This window comes from Mus caroli, chromosome 12 (genome assembly GCF_900094665.2).
Source record: "Mus caroli chromosome 12, CAROLI_EIJ_v1.1, whole genome shotgun sequence".
NCBI lineage: Eukaryota > Metazoa > Chordata > Mammalia > Rodentia > Muridae > Mus > Mus caroli.
This window is the reverse complement of record NC_034581.1, coordinates 36857845-36883019: the sequence shown is the minus strand read 5'-3', so window position 1 is coordinate 36883019 and position 25175 is coordinate 36857845. Positions and strand designations below refer to the sequence as shown.

The following is a 25175-nucleotide window of genomic DNA, read 5'->3' as shown; positions in this document are numbered from 1 at the left end:
TCTTTAATGCTTCAACCCGAGGTACACCAGTTATGAGCTTGCCCCTCAGTGTTTGATCTCCCAGGGTTTCAGGAAAACCGTCAAAGCTGGAGTTAGTAATGAATTCCTATAATCAGTGACTTCTGCATCTCCACATAAGGACTAAAAGATGATAAATTAGGGGAAAAATATAATCAACTTAAAAAGAATACTAGTTTTCCCATAATCACACATCAAATATATAAGGAGCAAGTTCTGTCAGAAATGGTTTGCTGTGCATACTGGCAAAGTTTCTGAAATGAACAGACAGAATTCTGAAGGGTCACAAAGAATTCATGGGATAAGAATCTCTTCCTACGACTTCAAGCCATAAGGGGGAGGTCACTGACCGTCGCACTTCTCCAGGATCTGAACAGTATCTCCGATCTCCAATGACAGGCCATATGGGACAGTGCCTCGAAAGCTGGCAATAACTGTAAGAAATGATAGAGAATGTCAGAAGGCAATCACGTCAGTTAGAGCAGCTATACTGCTTACAATTAAACAGTATTACATAGGGAAATGAATGTGAGCCTACTGTCATTTCACTTTTATATGCTTTAAAAGAAAATCTTTAAGCTCATATATTTTACCAAACTCTTGGTCAAATAAACACTATGAAGATCCACAGAAAATATAAGGAATACACCCCAGGTAGTATGTAAAACACCAAGTCTATTGCCAGCAATATATAAAGGCAGTGATATTGCTTGTAAAGGTCCTTGAGGGACTGTGTACTTTAAATCCTACTGCAGTCAACTGCTCCTTCCGGGTGCCTGGCTGTGGTAATTAATAAACAGATGTTACTCATAAATGAAGATGATATCTCATACTCAGTACTAAGCTGGGGTTGCCTAGAGTCTATACTGTTGTGTTCTTCCCCTGAGTCTGTAAACTTCCAAAGAAAAGGGATTCTGTCTATTTGCTGACTCGCATCTTGAGAGCCACGCCTAGTTTATGGCATACCAACAGTCGTTCTTGCAGTAAAATCAGTGGTGACGTTTTATTTCCCAATGACTGACCCATCCTTAGAGCTAAACACTCAGCCATAACTCCCACAGTCCTTAGCACTTCAATATTTGCAATCGAGGGCACCATTAATTATAGATTAATGCTGTAGATAAACTGGTTTCAGAAACACTGTGCAGAGTAAGGCAGACTAGGATGCACCCCCTACAGAAAGACATGCACCTAAATTAGTTATCCCAGGCTACCCCAGGAATGATAGGGAGAATGAAGCTCAGAGATGTTAAAGATATTAAAGAAAATAAATCAAAACACCCAGAGAAAAGGTTACCACCCACAAAAAAAAAAAAGAAAAGACCATGTACACTGAAGCCAATTTGTAATTTATGTCAGGTTGAAGGGATTTCTAAAAGGTGAAAATTTGAATTTTATTTATAATTTTGTTTCAGGAAATAAAGTCCAGATATAGCCCTAATCACCAAGCAAGATTCTGCTTTTTGGGGAATATATTTGAAAAGCCCGAGCAAACACATGAATCTGTCAAAAATAAATAAAAAATAAATGTACCAATATGTTAATGAGCTTTTAGAGACATCTCAAGCCCTTTTATGATCTCAGAACAAAATTAACAGTAGAAATCAAAATACAGGACAGAAAAACAAAACCCAAAGTAACACAGGATAGAACAAAATAACAACACAGGACAAATTGAGGATACTTTATGACTACAGACAAACACTAGATTATGTCATTTTCTAACTATAACAGTAAATACCATAAGGTCTCAAAGTAGTGTTCAAGAAAGTATTTGCTTGAAAATCCCAAGTTCATGTACCTTGAAAGATTAGATCATATAACTTTCAGATACTTCTAAGAGAATGACCACTGAACAGACCATAGATTTGTTATTATTTAGAACACTCCAACAGAAACCTGTACTTAGACAGACTTCCTCTCCTTGCTGGTAACTATAATCCTCATGACAGCCTCCTTGACTCCTGCGTGTCCTCCGGTTCCACAGTGCGTGCGTGAAGGGACCAGAGTCTATCACTCTCATTGTTTATGTTCTCAAGGTTTTGGGCAATGTTCGACTGAAAAGCACTGTGAACATGGTGACTGTCTCTCGGTACGAGTAGGCTGAGCTTTAGCCTGTGACCACTCAGGGGATGAATGGAATCATGACCACACTGTAATATGTTTTGGTCTGAAACAGTCATGTTTGTTTCATTGCTCAATTTTCTAGAATAAACCTGTTACCTGTGAAAATGCATTCTCTCAAAGAAGCTATTTAAACTGATTTTCTGGGTTTATAACTATTTTTTATCTAATCTACTAGAATATTTCTCCTCCTGCCCCATCACAGTTCCCTAGAAACTACCAGGTAATATGACTTTAAATCTTAGCTTGATTAGCTTTCTCCTTTGTTGGAACCACGTGGAGCTAATGCCTTCATTGAAGCTCGCACTGACTCCACGTCATGAGTATCTTGGCACATGAAAGGAGTTTGATCAAACACAGATGAAACCACTGAGAGACATTTCTACTGGACTCACACAACTACATGGACACATGCCATAGCAGCTACCCTGGAAGTAGTGAAGAATAGACCATATAGAAGAAAAGCACTTCCAGGAGGTAGCTCAGGGCATGGCTCTTGCCCTTGTACTCTGAACTGGTAAGCCATTTTCAGTTTCTGAGTAGGCATTGCTGAGCCCTGATCAGAGTTTTCAACTTCCGATTATGAAAGAGAATGCAGAAAGAGCGAACCACAAGCAAAACAGAAGGTGATTTAAAAACATGACTGGTTCACCTTTGTTATCAGCAGGATGGACTGCATTACAAACTAAGGACAGCTAGCTCATTGAAGCACAGCTCCAAAGGAAACACAGGCATTCATTAGTGAAGGCTCTGTTTGCATTTCCATGAGAAACTCTTAAAGCAGACATTTAAAATTTTTGTTTTGGAAACAAACTTTCAACTACTCTGTGTGAACATTCTACCAGTGTTCTTCTAAGAAACAAATTCATAGTTGAAAATTAACTTGGTCACCAGTTACTACGATACACTAGCAATGTCTTTATACAAAATGTACTCACATACTTCTTAGGGGCAGCTTTTTCCCCAGTCTACTAAAGTGGCGACACATGTGTTGCGCCTTGACTTTTTTATTTGTTTATCTTCCTATGACTTAAATAGCTACAAAACACTTCACAGAGAGCTTGCAGAGCTACAGAGTCACAGGCTTAGTCCTACTGAGCACCAGCACCGAGAACACAGCTGAAAGTCAATGTCTGGATCATGTTCATTTCCCCATTCACAACGTCCAAATATTAAAAACCCTAAGCTTTCCTTTAGACTAAGATAACAAAGTAAAGGAATTAATTATTTGGAAAAAGAAATATGTACAAATTTCATTTATATTTATGTCCTTAAAGTATATATTCAAGTGCCAAAACACTAAATATATAACATTGCTGTGGTGATTGATAGAAATGTCCCAGCCATGGCCATATTGTTCACAAACACTGTCTTTCCTTTACATAGTGATAATAGTTCAGTGTACACTGGCACTTTTCTAAGATCTAAATATATTCAAGATATATTCTCAGATATAACTATTAAATATTTTCTAAGTCAGAGGCAAAGGGAAGTTAAACCATGCTACATGATAGGGATTCATTTCTTAGGCTCAAGAATACCATTTCTTTATGTAAAGAACAACAACAAACTATTTTCAGGCTTTTAAGATGGGTGCAGAAAAATTCAAGCCCAGAGTTCTAGGACTTTTAAAACCTGAAACTCAAACCAGATTACTCAAAAGTTTTATAAGTGAGACATGTGGCTGCAAGTTGCAGACGATATCACCAGCACAGTCAAAGTAGGGGGTTTACAAGGACTCCACTTGCCACAGTCCACTTCGAGCCACGTAAATACTGGCTGGTCCTTGCCTGTTGCAAGCTGACCATCTGAGATGACTAGAATATGGAGCAGGAATAAAAAGAATGGAATTTCTTTGTCCCTGGTGACACAAAGAAGGGGTCTCATGTCTCTAAGAGAGAATTCTGCCTTCATCTTCCTGGTAAAAAGATCTGCAACATACTACCAAGTTGTGGTCTGAACTATGATGCTACTAGTCTCAAGTTCTGAGACTTCACAGACTTCACAGAATTCGATTTACTACCAAAATGTAACTCCAGATCTTTTTTCTTTTTGCTTGTTTCTCAACAAAACAGACAACTGCCCCTCAAAATTCAATACCCAACTTTAAGTGAGATAGCTATACAATCTTCCGTGCCAGTCAGAGACGGGGTGAGGCGGGTGCTGGCTGTGGACCATCTATATACATTCTCTTGCTCCTTAGACCACACTTCACACTGGCCCTTTCTCTCTCTGAATGTCTGGCTGGCTCTTGTTTTGTCATGAATATATTCATATGTGAGTTTCTTATCTTATATGGGGATCATGAGGTGACAGAGGAAAGGGGAGGAAGAGGTAGAATTCCTGAAGAACTTAGAGATGAGCTGGGGAAGTGGGCAGAACAAAGAGGGAGGAAGATGAAGAGGACTTGACTTCTTTGTGGGGCACTTTATGTAATGGTAACCTGTTAAGAAAAGAGGTGTCACCTCCTCCACACATTGTGAATTCCCAAGAGAAAACCTGTTGTGGACTTGCGATGACAGTCTCATCAAATGTGTTCCTGTTTCCCTAAGTTTCTGGGGCAGGACTTGCTAGAGGGTAGGATGGGAGTATGTAGACTGGAGCTGTGTATTGGCACCTCTCCTACGGCAGGGCCGGGCAGAACTGTTCTTCGCCTTTATTCTAGTCCCCTATGTCCTACTCAGGATGGAATCAGAAGCACATGTGTCCTGGTTAGCCTGAACTGTCAACTTTACACAGTTCAGAGTCATCTGAGAGCAACTGCCTACAGCAGACTGGCCTGGGGGCATATCTGTGAGGGGTTATTATTAATTGATCAAGGAAGGCTCAGCCTTGGTGGGTGACACAATCCTAGACAAGTGGTTCTGGGGTATGTGTGAACACTAGCTAACTGTTAGCTTGATAACAAGCCAGGAAGATCATCTCTTGCTTCTAAAATCCTGTTTTGAGTTAGTGCCCTGACTTCCCTCAGGGATGGATTGTGACCCAGAAGTATAAGGTGAAATAAAACCTTGTCTCCCCTCGGTGGCTTGTGTTTAGTGTTTCATCACAGGAACAGAATGAAACTAAAACAGATGTCATTATTGACTTGAAGGGACTTGCAGCTGGCTATCAGTGTGACAGCATGACCATGGGAGCAGATGGGTCACAAAGGTATGTGTGGGGGCCGGGGAGGGGAGGAGGAATCACAGGAAATGCAGAAAGAGATGGAGTATTAGGTTTTAGATAAAGTTTGATGCTTAACATTAATACAGGAACAATGGATAAATGCTGAGTTCTAACTTCCACCCTTAGGCATGCCCCAAGTTTGCAGCTGCCTACTTTTTGTCAATGGGATTCACAGGGACCTACACACCTTGTAGGGAGGCCTGAGAGATACAGATTCATGTATTCTACCAAACAGGATCCCTTTCTTATGCCCCAGTATCCAAGATCAACATCTGGGACGTTTCAGGCCCCTCTCTAAGTGCAGTGACATTGAAACAATAGAAATGGACCAAATAACACTCATTTCTGGCATTTCATAAGTATATCCTGGCCTTCATATCAAATCCTAAAGCTGTCCTGTTATGAGGCTCATTCTACCAAGGATTTCAGTGCATCCTATTTGTGTCACTGTCCTCAGAACACATGGCACTAGAAAGTATGGCTTCGGGCAGTGTGGTGAGCATGAAAAAAACCCTCTAGCAATGCATGGTGTCCTCTTGTCTATGGGTACAGAGGCACAAGGTAACTGGCTGCCAGCCCCTGCTAGGACAGCCTTAGGTGAAGACAGATGTTTCACTCGGGTTAGGCCTCCTTGCCACTGTAGCTGCCATCCAATGACATCCAGATCGTTGTACTTGTTAAAATTCTGACAGGAAATTCCAGCTCAAGTGTTAGACCATCACTGGGTTTACATTGTAGTTCATCTCTCTCTGCAGAGGCTGCTTGCTTCCATTCCTCTTTTGCAGTGTGAACCCCAAGAATCCCTCGTGATTCAAATACCCATAACCTTCATCTTAAGGTTTCATCCTGCTCTGGGAAAAGAACCAGAAGGAGGTGAGGAAGGCACCGAAGTAACAGTTATCAGGAGGGAATGACTAACATGTATTTAATGGCACTGGCACCATGGTAGGAAATGACCTTGCTGTATTCCCCACAGGGCTACAGAGCATTTGCCACGGTATTCATGCTACAAATACAAGGGCATGCTCCTAAGTAGCTCAGGAATCACTGAAGGTCACAACAGAAACTTTAATTAAAACTACCAGTTGGTATTTTAGAAATATCTCAAAAAGAAAAAAAAAAAAAAAAAAAAAAAAAAGTTATGGTTTGGGACCACTGCCAGTCACACAGGACATCTTAGAAGAGACTTTAAACAATTATCTCAAAAGAATCCTAGCAAACTGGAAAGGGGCAAGATTTTAAGCAGAGAGGAGGGCAGCTGGGACCTTATTCCACTGATTCTGGGGATCTCAGCCACATCACTGCCCTGCAAAAAGATGTTGGGGGAGTCCAACTGGAATATGGACTTGGGAGCCTAGAAGGAAATGTGGTGGGTTTTTTTTTCCCCACCAGAATTGTTAACTACAAATTTGGAAGCTAGATTTGAATCCAAAAACCAAACTAAGGCTTTTACTTAACAGAGGCAAGTGAAAAACTCTCTTTTATTATTTTAACTTCTTGGAAATCATTCTTAGCAAGTTATGTTCAGATGCTGATTTAGGCAACTGGAAAGGTAAAACAGAGTTATGAATAATTTTTCTGATTAAAAAAAGCATAAGGAATCTGCTTTAGAAAATAATAGATTAAAAGACATTTTCCTGACTCAAAGGCAGAGACATGGGTCCAACTGTTGGGTGTTCCATATTCATTCCACTGCAATAGTGTATTATTTGTCCAGGGGACAATAAAGCCTTCAGGACTAAAACAGATGGAAGTTACAGAAAGCAATAGTTGCTTTTCATATGGTTTATGTGGATTTTTATTAGGTAAATAAGATACCATTTTCCCATCATGTTTTACTAAATCCAGTACCCAAGTACTTGGCAAATATGCATACAACAAACAAACAAACAGCAAACAGCTGCCTTTTCGAGAGGTTAGATGGTGAATATTTAAATAATATTATGTAGAAGAAGCCTTTGAAATACAGAATTGATCAGATTCCTTGGCTTCATTGTAAGGTGTTCATGTGGTTTTGCTACAATCAAGAAGAATAACAGGACCTGTTGTGTGTGCTCTTTCTCTAGTTTCTGTCCTCAAGTCCTAGATACTCAGTGACAATACCGATCTAGGGCAGAACATCAGCACTGGGGGCACAAGGGGAGGAGGCACAGCTCCCACTGCCCCTCAGCACCCCTAGAAGCTGATGGAGTTTATAGTAGCTATCTTAGCACTAGGTGGTTCCAGAGGGACATCAGACAGGTTACAACTGATAAGATAACAGTGCCGTCCATAGTGGCATAGGAGGGCAGCTTTCTTTATCATACAAAGCTTTAAGATTTTCAGGAAATGTCTCTGGGAAAAGAATGCATTGCTGTTTTAATGTGTTTGTATATGAAAGGAATATGAATTCTACACTAGCAGTCTTATACGCAAACACATCCGATTGTGATAGAATTCTTGCTTCAAGAATGGTGAGAGGCTTTAATTATATTTGGGATTCTTTTCCTCTCAAGTTCATGTCATTCCCCCATCCTTTCATCCTGAAGCACTGAAGGGTCTACCTGAACAACCATACAGCTTCATCCCTTCCCTGCACAGGGATTTGGCTCAGCAAAAGCACAGTGCACAGTCCTTGCTGCTCCTCGTGTTTCCCAAGCTAATACACAGACTTCTCTCATCTAGAGCAGCTGTTATCTTCACACACCTAGGCTCTGGTTTGCCTCATTGGTAGTTTTCTCTCCCCCATTTGGAATTGTGACTCCAATTCCCAATGCTTATTTCTCCAGAGGATGGCATGTATATGACATTCCACAGTACATAAACCACATTGACATTCCATCTGGAGACATAGAACCCTGAGTTCCCAGCATTACTCCTCGTCCTGTGCTGAGGAGCAGCCATACAGCATACCAATGGAGGAACAAAGGAGCAGTGTCCCATACTCTCTCAACACCTACGCCCTGTGTCTGTGTGCATCTTTCAACCCATCCCTCTGCACAAGCCCTCTCAGCCATCACATAGAGCTGCTTCCTAGCTCTACACAAGTGCTCTTTCTCTCCTCACTTGGGATTCAGGCTTCCCTATCAATCAGGGTATCCTCCTGAAAGAGAGTCCGCATTCTTTGACCCTCCCACACATATCATTCCTCTCTCCTTTGCAGCACTTACCACATACTACAATGAAAATTTTAGGTTCTTTCATGCTCCCAACACCTAGCACAATGGCTGATTCCTAGTAGGTCTTCAATAAATGTCAGGGGAAGAAAGAAGAAAATCGACAAGTTTGCTCATGTTCCCAAATCCCTATGAATGGTGTTAGGCTTTAGAACCAATGGGAAGGCAACATTCTGCACTTGAACGTCAAATCTGTAGTCACGAGAAAGAAGTTTCGTACATCATTTGCGCTCTACAAATGATAGACCAGGAGCACACCAGTCTTTTGCTGTTTGGATTTTTGCCATTTAAGCATTTAATTTGGCCCTTCCCTTGCCCATTTAAACTATTATTAAGAAATCGGGGCTATAGTCACAAAAGAACCCACATGGTATGCACTCACTGATAAGTGGATATTAGCCCAAAAGCTCAGAATACCCAAGATACAATCCACAGACCACACAAAGCTCAAGAAGAAGGAAGACCAAAGTATGGATGCTTCGGTGCTTCTTAGAAGGGGGAACAAAATACTCATGGGAGGAAATCCAGAGACAAAGTGTGGAGCAGAGACTGTAGGAAAGGCCATCCAGAGACTGCCCCACCTGAGGATCCAACCCATATACAGTCACCAAACCTGGACACTATTGTGGATGTCAAAAAGTGCTTGCTGACAGGAGCCTGATATAGCTGTCTTCTGAAAGGCTCTGCCAGAGCCTGACAAATACAGAGGCGGATGCTCACAGCCAACCATTGGACTGAGCACACGGCCCCCAATGGAGGAGTTAGAGAAAGGACTGAACGAGCTGAGGGAGTTTGCAACCCTATAGGAAGAACAACAATATCAACCAACCAGAACCCCATCCCCCAGAGTTCCGAGGGACTAGACCACCAACCAAAGAGTACACATGGAGGGACCCATAACTGCAGTCGGATATGTAGCAGAGGTTGGCCTTGTTGGGCATCAATGGAAGGAGAAGCCCTTGGTCCTGTGAAGGCTCGAGGCCAAGGCAGGGAGGTGGGAGTTGGTGGTGGGTGGGGGAACACCCTATAGAAGCAGAGGAAGTGGGGTGGGATAGGGAGTTTCCAGGTGGGAAACTGGGAAAGGGGATAACATTTGAACTGTAAATAAAGAAAATATCCAATTAAAAAAAAAAAGGAGATCAGAGTTAGTCATTTCTCATACATGTATGAGTCTTGAAACCCCTAAACTCAATGTATTTTCAGGGCTGAAACTAATATTTTATCAAGGACGGCATATAGAAAAGAGGAAAAACAGTTGTTTAGTAAACCCTTCCAGGTAAATGGGAGGCAGGATCCAACCCATCAAATAGCATCTTCACGTGTGGTTTCTCTTTCCCTATTAAAAAAGCCTTGCTAAGCCATGGTTCCCACCAGCGCTGAGATGTGTTAGATGTGATTACTGGTATTAACAAACTAACCACCACTTTATAGTTTCTCCTTGCAAAGATCAGGTATCCTATGGAGAAGCACTAAGAGGATATGCAAATATATCCCTTCTCATCCAATTTCATAGGCTGTAGTGATAGCTCTTGCTTACAACCATAGCCATTTCTAATTCTGATTTTCCCTGCACAGGGTTATTCAGACATAGCTGGACTATTTTGCTTGGAAACAAAAACTGCAATGGATCCTTTTTAAAATAAAAAGAATGTAGTGAGTTTAGTCTTTATTATTTTTTAAATAAAAAGCTTACATTAGCAATGCTGCCATAGGTATTCTTCAGATGGCCTATTCAACATGTATACAATTTCATTTGTATTAGAAAACGAAAAGTATCAAATTTGTCTCAGAAAATTAAAGAAACAATAACTTAAAAACATTCTGCCCAAGGCTGAGAAGATGGGGCATTTGGTAAAAATACTTTCCACAAAAGTATAAGGAGCTGAGTTCAATCCTTAGGAGCCTCATAAGATAGCCAGGTACAGTAGTGTGCACCTATTACCCCAGTGCTAGGCATACAGACGAGCAGACCCTTGGGACCTCCCAGCCAGCCATCGTAGCCTAATCAGTGAGCTTCAGGTCAACAAGAGACACTACCTCCCCAAAACAAGATTGGGAGTTCCTAAGGAATAATGGCAGAGGTTGACCTCTGGACTTCATATTCCCAAACATGAATATAAGTCCACAAGCATACATATACAAACATGCAACTATGATTCACAAACACAGACAGAAGTTGAATCTGGCTATCACCATGCAACATGAATTTAATAGACACTACTTTCTTATACACATCTGTGGATCTGTGTTTGGCAAAAGGCAGCCAATATTTAAAAAACAAAAACAAAACAAACAAACAAACAAACAAACTAACTTGGATGGTCTTTCATCGACCACAACAACCATTGGCTTAAGTCAAACCTTCCTATCTTTGTTACAATTGGTGATTTATGATGTAATGCTATTAAAGATAAACTTCCCAATAACTGTAATCATTTTGTACACTAATGCTTGCCTTCAACAAAGACCTTAAGCCTTTATGATGTTTAGAACAAAAGCTTTAAACTGCTGCATACTACATTAGAACCATTAAAAATCCTTAAGATCTTAGCTGAAGTTACAGTGAGTCCCACCTTAGAAATGATCAATGCATTAGAGATTTTATGTAGCTTCTTATTTAAAGGCAGGAGCCCTCAACTGGCTCATTGAACTTAACTATAAGTAGCTGGAGTGTATAGAAAAGGAGAAAGAGTGGCGGTAATCTGTAGCAGGAGAGTTGCTACATAGAACACGTCTCTCAAGAAGAGAAGGACCTAGCCAGGCTGGTGCTTTCTTCTCCTCAGCACTTTTCTCATCCATGTCAGGGGCCAGCAAAGGCTGACCCACCTCAGCTTTGCCATCTGTACTGCTCAGAAATGGCCAGCACAGATAGTTTATAAATACTTTTCTGTCAGTTCCTTCTCCCATAGGAACACTGTTGTCCTGGGAGCACGGATCTCTTCCCACTGGATGCCAGCCCCAATGGACAGGATCTATATAGCAGCCACCTGACAAAGGGGGCTGAGGGATGGAACTGTCAGGTCTTTGGGGACCCACGGCAAGCTGGGGCTCCTCTGTAAACTTGCACAGTTTCAAGACTTGAAAGGCCACACAGCACATGTGATACCTGAAAACTGGGATCTACCTGGCTTACATTACCCAGGAGATTAATGGAATTCTGTTATTTCTGTGTAATAAGTTCTCCATGAAGCCTTTCAGCTCCCTTTCAATTATTATTATTTTAAACAGAACGCTATTAAATAAGGAAATGCTGCTAGTTTGTTGTGAAAAACCTTAACGACAAGTTGAGGCAAAACTCACAAAAACTTAAGAGCTAACTCAGGGAGCTGGAATAAAAATGAACATTACCAACTCAGCATTTATTAATTCTTAATCAACTTTTAGATTCTTCCTCAGGGTTTTCAGAGGACACCAAGTTTCACTGGAACCCTGCTCTCTGCTCTTCCCCTCCCGCAACTGTATAAACCAATGAAGCAATGGCTTGACTCCTTTTGCTCACTTGTGCATCTTCAGCTAACTATCACAAACTGGAGTGTCAGTTTTCTAAAGAGTTGAACCACTTTAGAGAGACTTGTTAAAACTAGCCCTATGCCCAAACAACCCCCTCCCACTGGCATCAAAATTAACACCTATAAATAGCCTTTGTCCTCTTTTGTGAAGGAAATCAGATACATTTGAAAATATCTTAAAACCAGACAATAGGGCTGGTGTTAGGGCTGAACACAGTGGCTTATTTCACTGTATGTTAATTAGGAACAATCCATCTACTGCAGTTCTTTGGTTCAGAAGACAATTTGCATTTGTTTTTATTTATCTGACCATTAATTGAGGTAACTTCCTCTGTCTGTGAACTGAATTTGACAGTGTGAAAACCCTTGGAGTTCTATGCACAAAATGAGAACTTTCTGTATTCTAATTAGTGGGGACAAGGACCCAAATATTAATAAGATTTTAAAAGGTTAAACAATTTCAATTTTTAGAATGTAAATTTCCAATAATATATTCAATGTACAAAATTTGAAATGAAGGTGGGATATATACTTCTCTAGTAGTGTGGGAATTTACAGGCATTTCCCTTAACAGAATAGCAAATCTAACCTTTTAAACATGGCTGCAGGTACAGGAATGTAAGATAAGATGATACATAAAATATGACGTGCCTAGAAGATACCTCTTCAGTTAATGACTACAGCTAAATGTATATGAGGGCCTCCAGCATCAGTCAACATTAGTTAAGCCTTAGGAAACACTAACAGCTTGATAGCGAAAGTCATAGTTTATATGAGGGCCTCTGCATCAGTCAACATTAGTTAAGCCTTAGGAAACACTGACAGCTTGATAGCGAAAGTCATAGTTTCACTAATGATAGTACAGGTTAACATAGCAAATCCTAAAAATTAAAGCTTAATTTCTTTCTACATATAATGAATATATTAGGTATTTTTAAATATAAATGAAAGAATTTAAGCACTGGGTAGGAACTTTCAAAAGAAAGCGCTTTAAAATTCTAAAACTAGCATTTCCTTGTAAAATATAAGTAAACAATAAATACCCTTGCCCTTAATCTACAATTAAATCAATATTAATAAAGGACAATGAAGGTGCATCTTTTAAATGTAACTCATTTATTGTGTGTGCACATCTGTATGTGTGCACATAACAATGGCAATGCATATGGAAGTCAGAGGCAACTTTTGGACGTAGTTCCTTCCCTTCTACCCCAGTTCTAGGACTTGAACTCTCATCAAGATTTTGCAATAAGAACTTTGACCCGCTGAGCTATCTCCGAGGTCCAGAAGTCTTTCTTCCACATTTTAAAATCAATCAAGTTTTAATTTCTTTCTCACACACTGAATAAATGTTCATTTAAAAATCGTTTTTATGAATCTAGAACAGCAAGTTTGCTTACTAAAGAATGCCGCTTTAGTATGTGTTCGACTAGAGAGATGGGCCAGCTCTGGCTGCTCTTCTGGAGAGCCCAGGCTCAGTTTCCTGTATCCACAGGGCAGCTCCAGAGGATCGAGCACTCTCAAACAAACATACATGTAGGAGAAACACAAATTCACATCAAATGAAAATAAATAAATCATTAAAAAATAGTCTGTGCTCTACGTTCTCCTTAAACTGTAAGACTAAGGCCAGCCATGGCTTACTGGGGACTCCCTGAGTGAAGGACACAGAACCGAGAATCAATGCAAAAAGCAAGAGGAATTTATTGTCCCAACATGTTGGGGTTGCCCTACACATGAAAGACCCTGCACAACCTGTCCGGCAAGCCTTTATACAGTTCTCAAGGCAGCAGCCATTAGGCACAATGTGATCGGCAGAACAGTGTGACTTTTAAGCTGACTGGTCTATAGGGAATGAGGTAGGTGGCCAATAGTCACAGAACATGTCTATGAGCTCTGCACCTCCCCTACCCACCGGTAGCAGGTGGTCTGGCTGGTGGTCAGTAAAGTCCTGTGGTTTGAGAATGCAATTAGCCCCTCCCTTCTTAAGGGGAAGGGTCTGGTGGAATTTTCTAAAGTTCCTGAGCTGGAACTTTCAAAACCATGGACAGCAGAAAGACCATTCAGCTTATTGCCCAAAGTGATAAACCAGAATTACGTCACCTTATGCAGGAAAATCCTATTTCAAATGTGAGATGCGGAGATAAAAATACCAAACAGTGGAGGGAAAGACTTTCCTAGGCTGTATCTATTAGGTCACAAACCTGGGAGGAATGGCTGAGGTGCCTATCTAACATAGCACGGCAGTCCTACTTCTAGGTTCTCCCAGCATTCCTCAGACCTTGCATGTTAGAAGGTATAGTTGGCATACCCCACCCTCTAACCTAAACTTCTGCAGCCAGTGGCTGGGCTGCCCTTCCCCCAGCTGCCCTTCCCAATATAATCCAGCCATTTTGGCTCCCCTGGCTCCTTTTTTTATCCTTTTAACCTGTTATTCTCCTGGTCTTTTTGTCTCCTGGTCTGGCTTTCCGGCCTTCCCTCCCCTCTCACCCCACAAGGCCTGGTTCAGGTTCTAGTTTACTCTGGGCTCTCCCAGAGTTCTCTGCTTCTGGCTATGTTCTCTCTCAGATCTACAGTAAACCTCCTCCACCACACCTAGGAGCACACATGCCCTCCTGTTTGACTTCTTTTGTTTTTCATTTAGTAATTCAGTTTCTGACACTCTTTACTTATTTCTAGAAGTAGTAAGTTTTCTCCGTGGTCTCCTGCCACATGCCAACTCCATTTCTGACAAATACAGCCTACAAATAGGCCAGGCTAAGAGCTCATCACAAAACATGTATTAAACGCTAATATGTTTCTGTCTCTGCCCATGAGATTGAACTTTTCTATTTCCTGAAGCCAGGTGAGGATTTGATTGTTGTCAGTTTCCAAAGACTGTGTGTCCTGTAACATGTCTGGCTCCTCAGTGTATCTCAGTGTGGAATTCCCAAGATGAGCAAGATCAGCCTCTTTCTACCCCTCAACTGCTGCAGGTCCTTTGTTCCTCATAGGAAGACAACAGGAGAGTCTCAGCAGGAGCCATTCATGCTTCCATCTACTCTACAGCTGCACATCTGAAGATTCTCTAAAACACAAGTTCTCATTCTTACATTTGTCTATGAAAGGTGGGCACACATTAATCATTTCTTGAAGTCGAATGAGCATCCCTTGCATCCTTCAATCCAAAACGTATAAGAAGGTCACCAGGCCAGAGTTGATTTTGCTTTCTGTGTTGAAAGATAACTGATACCTTTCAAGCCAAAGGCATTTAAAAATGTGCTTGCTTCACGGCACAATGGCATGGCTTTCTGTCTGGAACCATGGCATAAGACATGATCTGATCCTAAGCAATCATTTGTAATTTCTCAAAATGACGCCTTAAACTTTCTCTCTCCTTCCTCAAGCATTCATGCTTTATTTAAGTGGGAAAGGTGTAAGAATGTTATCTCCAGAGATTAGCTTCCTGAGGCATTGGCATCTCGGTAAAGCATACTTTTAAAATCAGAACTCTTATCTAATCAAAAAGGACATCTGTCCCACTACTGTCCCATTCCACTAGTCCAGGATAAAGTTCAACATTGGGGAATAAGAAGGTAGACTGCTAATCCACATCTGCTTCTGCAGCTGGGCAGTGTATTTACAGGTTATTATTGCTGTTTTTCACTCCCAGTGGCTTCCTAGGCCTCCACTTACACATCAGCTTTGTTTTAGGAGACAGCAAAGCCCAGGAGACAATCCTTGTTTCTACGTCCCAAACAGGCTTGCTCACGTCACAGCAGATAGCCATACAAGTGAAGGCTTGCATTAGAAAGACCTTATTTTGTAAAATCCTTAGACTACCTATTAATATAAGAATTAGAAGCTGAAGAAGAGTTTTACTGTAGGCCTTGGAGCTTGAAAGACACAGAATGCTTTCCTCAGGCTTGCGTAGGTAACAAGCTCTTGCCATGTAGAGAGGAAGAAAGAAGAGAAAGGGTGGGAAGGAGAGTAGGGAGAGAAAGAAAAGAAGGTAAGGAGGTACGGAGGCAGGTGACAAAGAAAGAGGCATGCCATAGAGTTGCATGAAAAGCTCTGCTTCATATCCCGCTGGTCAAGGTCTAGCAATAGAAGAGCAGAGGCTAAGGTCTAGGGTCTAGAGATTTCAAACCAATGAAGTGCGTGTTCTGCTTTGCCATGCTCTGGGAGGTACAGAAAGGATCTCTGTCTCAAGGTGGAGTGAAAAGAGCAGGCTGACATGCTTTGTATGTTGAGTCTCCACTTCACAGACATTCTCTTCTTGAGAATGGATTGCAGGGAGCTTTAAACAGGTAACCACATTCCACACCAGCCCTGAGCAGGATGGAGAATGCAGCTGGATTCTAGGATTCTGAGAACTCTAACTATAGCTTAGTGGAAGATCAAATGAGAAAGAAAGGCAGTCTTAGCCTTAACCATAACCATATTAGAGGAAAGGACAGTGGCAAATCTGATGCTCAAAGCCAATCTAGGTTTGCTCTTACAAATTCCTTCTGGTCCATAAATCAGTCCTCTGGATTTAAACATTAAACAAGAATAAACTGCTACCAATGCATATCATGAATTCTAATACACAAACTTCAGCTGAGTTCTGGTTTGCCCAGGCTTCTGCTTGTTAGTCAGTTCTATTTAAGACACTCAGAGAGTAGCAGAGACATAAAATAGTACATGTATTTGTGTGTGTGTGTGTGTGTGTAGACTAGGTACCTCTTCTCAAATGGCCTGTTCCTATGTGAAGAAAGAGGATAGGTGTAACATAAAAATGAATAAAACTCAATGCTTGTTTATCCTTTGACTAATCTGAAAAGGAAGGTAGTGGGTACATGTGTTCCACACAGCTCTCACTGAGCAAAATAAAAACTCCCTGGGCCCTGTGTGATGCACAGATGTCTACAATCTTCAGAGAGACGGGTGGGCTCACCTATCCTGTTATTTTTAAATGCAAACCTAGGCATTGGACATCAAAGACAAAGAAGTGCCTAGTACTTCCAATTTTTCACAAACTTCCTGGTTTATTTCCTTAGAAAAAGTCTTAGCCATCCCCATTTGCCAAACAGGACTATAGAGAGTTGTCCTCTGAGCCTGTCTGCTAACTTTTCCCATTCAAGCATATCCCGACCCCTACCACCAGCACCTGGTGCCAACTGTGAAAGGCAATGCCATACTTCAGGCATACCAAATGCTATTTTAAAAAGAATCCCATATTTGTTCCTACCGAATATTAAATGATAATCCAAGGAAGACCACAAGGCCTCAGCTGGGACATACTTTACTTGGTACTATTTGTGTCACGATGGTGTTATAAGCAGTCACAAGTGAGTTTACCTTCCCTTTTTTCCATACATCTCCTCTCTTTCCTGGTCTCCCAGGAGAGGTGCTGGAAGAATATACTTAACACATTACAATTACTTGCTGAATACGTACGTATTAAACATCTGCCACAGACCTAGTAACTATTATACTAAGCACTACTATATATAGTACTAAACACTGTTGTATGCATATACTCAGCCAGGAGCACCCACAAGCATAGTGTTCAGAGTGATGCTGCATTGCAGATTATATTTGACAAGGGAGGCAATCTGGACCTAGACAAAGTAATTTACCTAGATAACAAAGCTAGAAAGTTGCCTACTAGAAGGTTTAAACCTGGCTTAGCTGGTAGACGTCACAGTGGTAATAACCACTTCTTGGTAGGCAAACAGCACCAGGGAGGAGAAGAAGAACATAGAACAGACTTCTACATAGGTGGGTTCAAATCCCACCCTTGTATGGTTTAAACCCTGTGATTCCAACCAACTATTTACCGGGCTGTTCCTAGGTTTACTCAACTCTGAGACTGATGCTAGAGTAGTTATGTATCTTAGAGACCAATGTGGAGAGAGATGGAGTACCATGGAGGTTATAGAAAATGTTCAGTAAAGTGACTATTACACCTAAGATAATATACATGATCTGTCACCATCCTAGTAACCAGAAGAGAAGTCCACAACACCCAACCCAAATACTAATTACCCTGATTGACAACCATACATTGTATACACATATTAAGTTATCACACTGAACCCCATAAGTATGTAGCTACTATGTATCAATCAAAAAGAAAAAAAAAATTGCCTGAGGAGATGTTTATTTCATCAGTTTCCATCCTGTCATTTATTGGTGCAATTTGCTGCTCAGCACCTGTGCCCCAGGTCTGCAAGAGTACAACTTCTTTCACAGAACAGCTTCAATGGCAAGACTTGGACTGTTGCTCCATCAAGCTGAGGGAGGCCCGTGTGAGATGCAGCACTGAAGACGCAGCATGTACCAAGTGATCAGTTAATGTAGCAAGTTTCAGTGCAGGCTTGTCTTCCCCTTAGGGTTCAGTGTTTACTTCCATTCCAGTTGCAGTGTGTGGCCAAGAGACCAGGCCGGTGACAGAGCCAGGCTGCACTCTGCCTCACAAAGGCACACTACCTACTTCTGAAGCAAAGCCTTTGGAAGCCAGCCCCAGGAAGGTAGGCATTCCACACTTCATCGCCTCAGTGCTGGCATTACATAATACATGTAGCATTTCTACAACGTGAAAATATAAAGGAAAATAATCCTCAGCTGACCAAGTCATGTTACAACAACTGACGGCATCATGATACATCTCAGGGGAAAAGATCACAGTGCAAAATCAGATTTACTCTTTAGCCCGCACTCTCCCTCTCATGCCATAAGATCTTTAATATGTCATGCTGTAAGGCACTACCCAGGAGACTACATGATAGAAAAGTGTCTCCTTCCCTTGATGAGTCACACACAGGAGGAAAGGAGCTGCTTTGCCCCGGGGTTTCAGAGGAAGACATGGCTTTACGTGCCAGTGAGCTCAGTTCTTTGATGATTTGCTTTTAGAGAAAGGCTCCTTAGGTCTGATCTGTAGAAAACATGATCTCTAATGCAATGCTTCCAACTTTCCAAATATATGACGTCATAAGAGAATCAATTTGCTTTAAAAAGTTAATAATTCAATAATTTATGTGTCACAGGGGACTTTGCTTTTCAGGCCTGGCTTTAAATATCTTCTGAATGGGGATGTCCCAAATTGATACATCTGAATAAGATTTTCCCCTGTTCTCCAGGTTAGTGTATTTAGTACACCTGGCTTATCATTTTATAATGTTATTAAACTGAATTCCCAAAGTCTCTCCTCTATCTTCACCAACCCGAAGCCTACTCCACTGTCAGCCTTCCACCTCAGCAAATGGGTAATGCGTCCTTCTGCCTAATTAGCCACATGTAGTTACTCTTGCCTTCTATCTCCCCATCAGCTAGCCAACATGCTGATTCCTATTCTCTGTCTGTCCGTGATATCTAAATTCAGGTTACTTCTCCCTCACAGACACTTACCACAGACACCCACAACTCAATCCACCAGCACTTTAAGCTGAGGTTATTTGAACTACGCTTTCTCTATCCTGGAAACCATACTTCTGATTTCCCAAGTAGCATCCAGAATCATTCTTTTAAACTTAAGGCAGATAACATTATATGTCTGGTCCAAATCACATAATTCTTCTCCCCCAACCAGCCCCTCATTGCATACTGAGAAACACTGGGCATGTTCATCTTTGGAGTTCTCATGAATAAACACTGATGTAGGTCTTTGTGGGGCAGTGGGCGGTGCACAGACAGCCTGGTCTCCAGTCGAGCATAGGTCTTGAACCCTGGGGGATCCAATGGATGGTGTAATTTGATATAATATATAATTAGCAATGTGATACAAACTTCTCTGGATGGAATGCCTTACCTTTTTGTTAGAAGCTACGAAACTTCTCAGGAAAGGACAAATCTGTTCTCATTTTCATGCTACTGAGTTCACGTATAAATAGCCAAATTTCCAAGTGGAGAAACTTGGCTTGCATAACACAGCTGGTCACTTCGAAAGCACTAATCAACAGAGATGTTGAAGAGAAACCTCAAGTCTTTAGTGATGATGATGATCATGATCGTACAGATGTCTTCCAAGTGCTGACAGAGCCAAATCCTCTACACACTCAGCACCTACCATATTCAGGCACTATGCTGGCTGCTAGTGTCTAGTGATGGTCCAGCTGCCATTTCAACCTCATCATCACCATCATCATCAAGTTCACCACACTTTTAACGTCTATACGTATGAAGTCACTGTGAGCCCAGAGTCTCCTTGAATGAAGACAAAGACTAACCTGGAGCTTTTGGTCTCCATGTGGCTGCAGATGCACAATGTGTCATGTAAGTGGTTTCAACAGAGAGATCTAAGAGATGCTTGAGCTTTCAATCTTCCTTCAAAGTGCTCAGTCGTCATATTGGCCAAGGAGAGGCCAGGCTACTCTTTTCAGATGATAACCCTATTTTGGAGCTTCCCTAGTGATGGCTCCCACCTCATCCTGATTCCTTTCCACTTCAGCCTGCAGCATGATATGTCTCAAATGGCATCAACTGTATATCTCTAAAATAAATCTGTCAATAATTTCTCAGGATTAGTAAGGTAAAGTCCTTGTCCTCTGTGGCTTGGCCTAGCTGGCTTGGCCTCATCTCTCAGCATCTTTTACTGTCCCTAAGACACATTGGACCCTTGTAGTTCTCTTACTCATAAGGTTGGTTTTTAACCCCTGGATGCATTGTGTGTCCTATGGAGAACAGCCTTCAGTCTATTCACTGCCTTATTTATTGTAGAATCAATGGATAGAAGGGAGGAGAGACTCTTGGTCTTGTGAAGATTATATGTCCCAGTACAGGGGGACACCAGGGCTAGGAAGTGAGAGTGGGTGAGTTGGGGAGCAGGGCAGGGGGAGGGTATAGGGGACTTTCGGGATAGCATTTAAAATGTAAATGAAGAAAATATGTAATAAAAAAGAAACTGTTACCACCCCAAGATGCCTTCTCTACCTACTTTTATTCAATCAATTATCTTTTCAACTCAAAAGCATACTTATCTCATTATATCATTTCTGCATATTAGAAAAACTAGCTTTCTTCATCTATAAGCCCCCAGAACTCTTGTCTATTTCACTGTCCACTTAAGAGACAGGAAGAGCCTATAGAACAAGGGACCCGTAAGTGCTTGAATGCTCATTCCCTGGAACAGAGATCAACAGGCAACAGCTGTCCACTAACGTTATCCAACTTACTCCTGTTTTGGTTAGGCCTGTGGGCCAGTCTGTTTGGGATTTTTTTTTGAAACAGGGTCTTATTATGTAGCTCAGGCTATCCTTAACTCACAATTGTCTGGCCTTATCTTCTTTAATGTTGGGATTAAGGCATGTACCACCATTATGAGTTCACGAATGTTTTTAATAGTTGTGAATGGTTTTGTGAAAATCAAACTTAAGAGATTTGTGCCATGTGAAACTTACATTAAATTCAAATTTCACTGCCTATAAATGACATTTTGGGAGGAACTATTACTTTTGAATTTTTTCCTCCTACTGTAATTAGACTTTTTTTTCTCACATAATATATCCTGGTTATGGATTGCTGTCCCTCTACTCTCCCCAGTTTCTCCCCCATACCCCCTCCCATCTATATCCACACCCTTTGGGTTTCACACTAGAAACCAAGCAAGCTTCCAAGAGATAAAATAAAATAAGATAAAACAAAAACCAGCACATTAGAATAGGATAAAGGAAACAGAAGGAAAAGAACCCAAGAGAAGGCACAAATAACAGAGATCCACTCAGTCACACACTCAGAGTCACAGAAAAACACTGAAGCCACAACACATATCATACATACATAAAAGACATGTAGGGTAAAAGAGAGAAGAAATATATATAGAATTTAAAATACAGTGAAATTAAAGAAAGAAGGAAGGGAGGGAGGGAGGAAGGAAGGAAGGAAAAGTCCTGCCATGATATTATGAGTCAAGAAACCCCCAAAGACACCATTGAATTCATTTTCTTTTAGCCATCAACCCCTGGGTATAAACTTGAAGCCATGACCACTCCATGGTATAGTGAAGGAGAAGGTTGTTGTTGTAAAGATGAAGATATAAGAGAGAGAACAGCCAGGGGCATCTGGAAGAGGCCAAAGCACGAGTTAAAAAAACAAAAGAACTGAACAAGGCCAGCTGGCTGGGCCTGGCTATGTGAAAAGGAACAGAGAGCATGGAGCAGACATAGGTGACACAGCAGCATTAGAAGGAGAATGAGCTCCAATAGAAACTGCCATATCCGGGGATCCATCCCATAATCAGCTTCCAAACGCTGACACCATTGCATACACTAGCAAGATTTTGCTAAAAGGATCCAGATATGGCTGTCTCTTGTGAGACTATGCCGGGGCCTGGCAAACACAGAAGTGGATGCTCAAAGTCAGCTATTGGATGTATCACAGGGCCCCCAATGGAGGAGCTAGAGAAAGTACTCAAGGAGCTGAAGGGATCTGCAATCCTATAGGTGAAACAACAATATGAACTAACCAATACCCCCGGAGCTCATGTCTCTAGCTGCATATGAATCAGAAGATGGCCTAGTCAGCCATCAGTGGAAAGAGAGACCCATTGGTCATGCAAACTTTATATGCCTCAGTACAGGGGAACGCCAGGGCCAAGAAGTGGGAGTGGGTGGGTAGGGGAGTGGCTGGGGGGAGCGTGTGGGGGACTTTTGGGAAAGCATTGGAAATGTAAATGAAANAAATNCCNAANAAAAAANNNNAAAAAAAAAAAAANAAGGAGAATGAGCAGCAGGAGCTGAAAATGTCTAGGGGTGGATAGGAGGTGAGAAGGGTAGCATAGCCTTCCAGATGTGTAACAGGTACTTGTGATACTGAGGGAACCTGGGGCCAGCATGAGCTTTGATATGTTAATAGGTACCAGGGATAGCAATTTGTCCCTTCTGCCAGTGATAAGGGAAATGTTTCCTTTGGGTAGAGAGGAAGTGGCTTCGAAAATTTCCTCAGAAATGCTGGGTTTTATCTAATCACTAGAAACCCTCCTATAGTCCAGGTTGAGCCCATATCTAGATATTTGGAATGCCTTTTGGGGTTTGGGGAATTGGAGTTTCCTTTGGATCTGACAAAGAACATGCAGTCTGCCTTTAAGAGTTAGTTTCCCCCTTGAGACTCCCTTGTAGAAAACTAAATTTGCTTTTTGCAAATGGTTACCGACTGGAGATTGTTTCTGGGCTGGGAATGGAGACATGCGTCCACATCTCCTTTCGGCTCTAGGAACCCATCTGGTGCAGACCTGTGCATGCTGCCTCTGTCTCTAGGAGTTCATATATGCATCAACCTTGCTGACTTAGAGGGCCATGCATTTTTGTGTGTTTCTGTCCTGCATCCCTCTGACTCTTACACCTTTTTATGATGTCTCTTCCATGGGTTCGCTGAGCTCTGAGGGGATTTTTTATTCATTTATATGCTGGCAGTACCTGCAGGGTACTAGACTAGCTTAGCAGCTACACTGTATGTTTCCCAAACCTTGGCTATGGATCCATTTATAGAAAGAGTTTCCCGGCCTGCTCTGCCACTTACTTCACCTGACTATTACTATCCCACTCATTTAGAACTCGTATATGAGATGCCACAGAAAGTCACACTAAGGAAAGTCAGCAGTGCTGAGTCTTTGCTGGAAATGTAAATTCTGCTATGATAAACCTGCCTCTAGGCCAGCTGCAGACACAATCTGCTTCGATGAACTCATTTGCTATTTTCAGGTACTTTATAATTTGGGGGCAAGTATAAAAAGCAAAAATAATACTATAATTCAACATCAGAAATGGAAACATGTCATGCCACTGCTGAAGGACTCTAACAACTCACACATCTGCACAGAAGAGAGGAACTCATGTAAAGGCTTATCAGCCCTTGTTTTTATAGATCACAATAATTCCTATTAAAGAAATCAATATATCATGTATACTGAACCAACAAGCAGGTAACGAAAAGGAAGTTGGCTCACTTGAATGGCTGTATGGTCAAAGAGGATGACAAAATAAATTTAAAGTAAGCAAAACATTTGCATGTAAAGAACTTCAGCTGAACCAGAGAGCTTCAAATGTAGGGTGCTATGGGCACGTCAGGCTCAGGAATGGCAAAAAAGGAAAAGGAGTGGGAGGAAGAAGAGGAAGGAGAGGGGGAAGAGGAGGAGGAAGAGGAAGAAGAGAAAGAGGAGGAGGAAGAGGAAGAAGAGAAAGAGGAGGAGGAAGAGGAAGAGAACATTTTCCTCTCAAATTCCCTTCAAGTACCCATTTCTTTCTTTTTAAGAGGTGCACTTACTTATCTTATATATATGAGTACACTGTAGCTGTCTTCAGACACACCACAAGAGAATACCAAATCCTATTACAGATGGTTGTGAGCCACCATATGGTTGCTGGGAATTGAACTCAGGACCTCTGAAAAAGCAGTCAGTGCTCTTGACCCCTAAGCCATCTCTCCAGCCCCAAGTTCCCACTTCTCAAGTGCCTGAGTCCCAAGCTCAGGTGCCCAGAGCAGAGTACATCAGTCCTTTCTTGGAATTCACAGCAGAACAAAGAAAGAGAAACAGGAGACCCAACAGTTACAGTGCAGGCTGTGAAAGGCAGGGCTGCAGGTGACTGCATTAGTGAGGGGTAAAAGGCATAGTGGGGAGGGGGGGTGACAGAGCATCATTGATTAAGACAACATCAGTCTTGAACTTGAGACAACAGGGCTACAGGAGAGAAAGGAAATAAACAATGAGCCATTTAAAAAGATACAAGGAGCTAAGTACCCAAGGCTAAGAAGTACTTACAAGAGCATCAGTGGGAAGAGAAGACAATGTAGCTAGGGAATTGACTTTTAAAACCATTAACTTGAAGAAGGCTTCAATAAAGGAATGAGGTCAAAGTTCAAGTCTTTTGAGGACTGAGGGTCAAACAGGGAACTGCAAACAGCAGAGAGTCTCAATACCTTCCAATATCTTTATGAGAACATTCCAATTTCAAGGGAAAAAGTACTTCGCTCGCGGGGTAGAGGCCAGAGTTGTCGTCAAAATAGACATTTCCTAAGGTATTATCAGACAATTACAATCCAGCCAATTACTATGGGGATAACCTTCAGTGCTGAGCTCATGCTCAGATTATGTGGCTCTGTCTGGGGAAAAGGGAGCAGTGGTTTTCCTAACCAATGCTGGCTGTTCCTTAGAACCCTGAAGAACAACAGCCATTTTGTTGTTAATGTTTAAATTGAAATGCCCTGCAGGGACTCTTGTGGGTGCAAGTTCCCTGATGTTGGA

The 25175-nt window shown here is 41.6% G+C and overlaps 1 protein-coding gene across 7 annotated transcripts in view; it reads right to left on the bottom strand.

Moving 5' to 3' along the window:
* Positions 1 to 25175, bottom strand: part of Dock4 (dedicator of cytokinesis 4) — a 406102-nt gene that overhangs the window by 230248 nt on the left and 150679 nt on the right. For all 7 annotated transcript variants that reach the window (XM_029484743.1, XM_029484748.1, XM_029484747.1 and 4 more), the window contains exon 2: positions 369 to 452. In XM_029484743.1, the coding sequence (XP_029340603.1) occupies positions 369 to 452 (84 nt within the window). The remainder of the gene's footprint in view (positions 1 to 368; positions 453 to 25175) is intronic.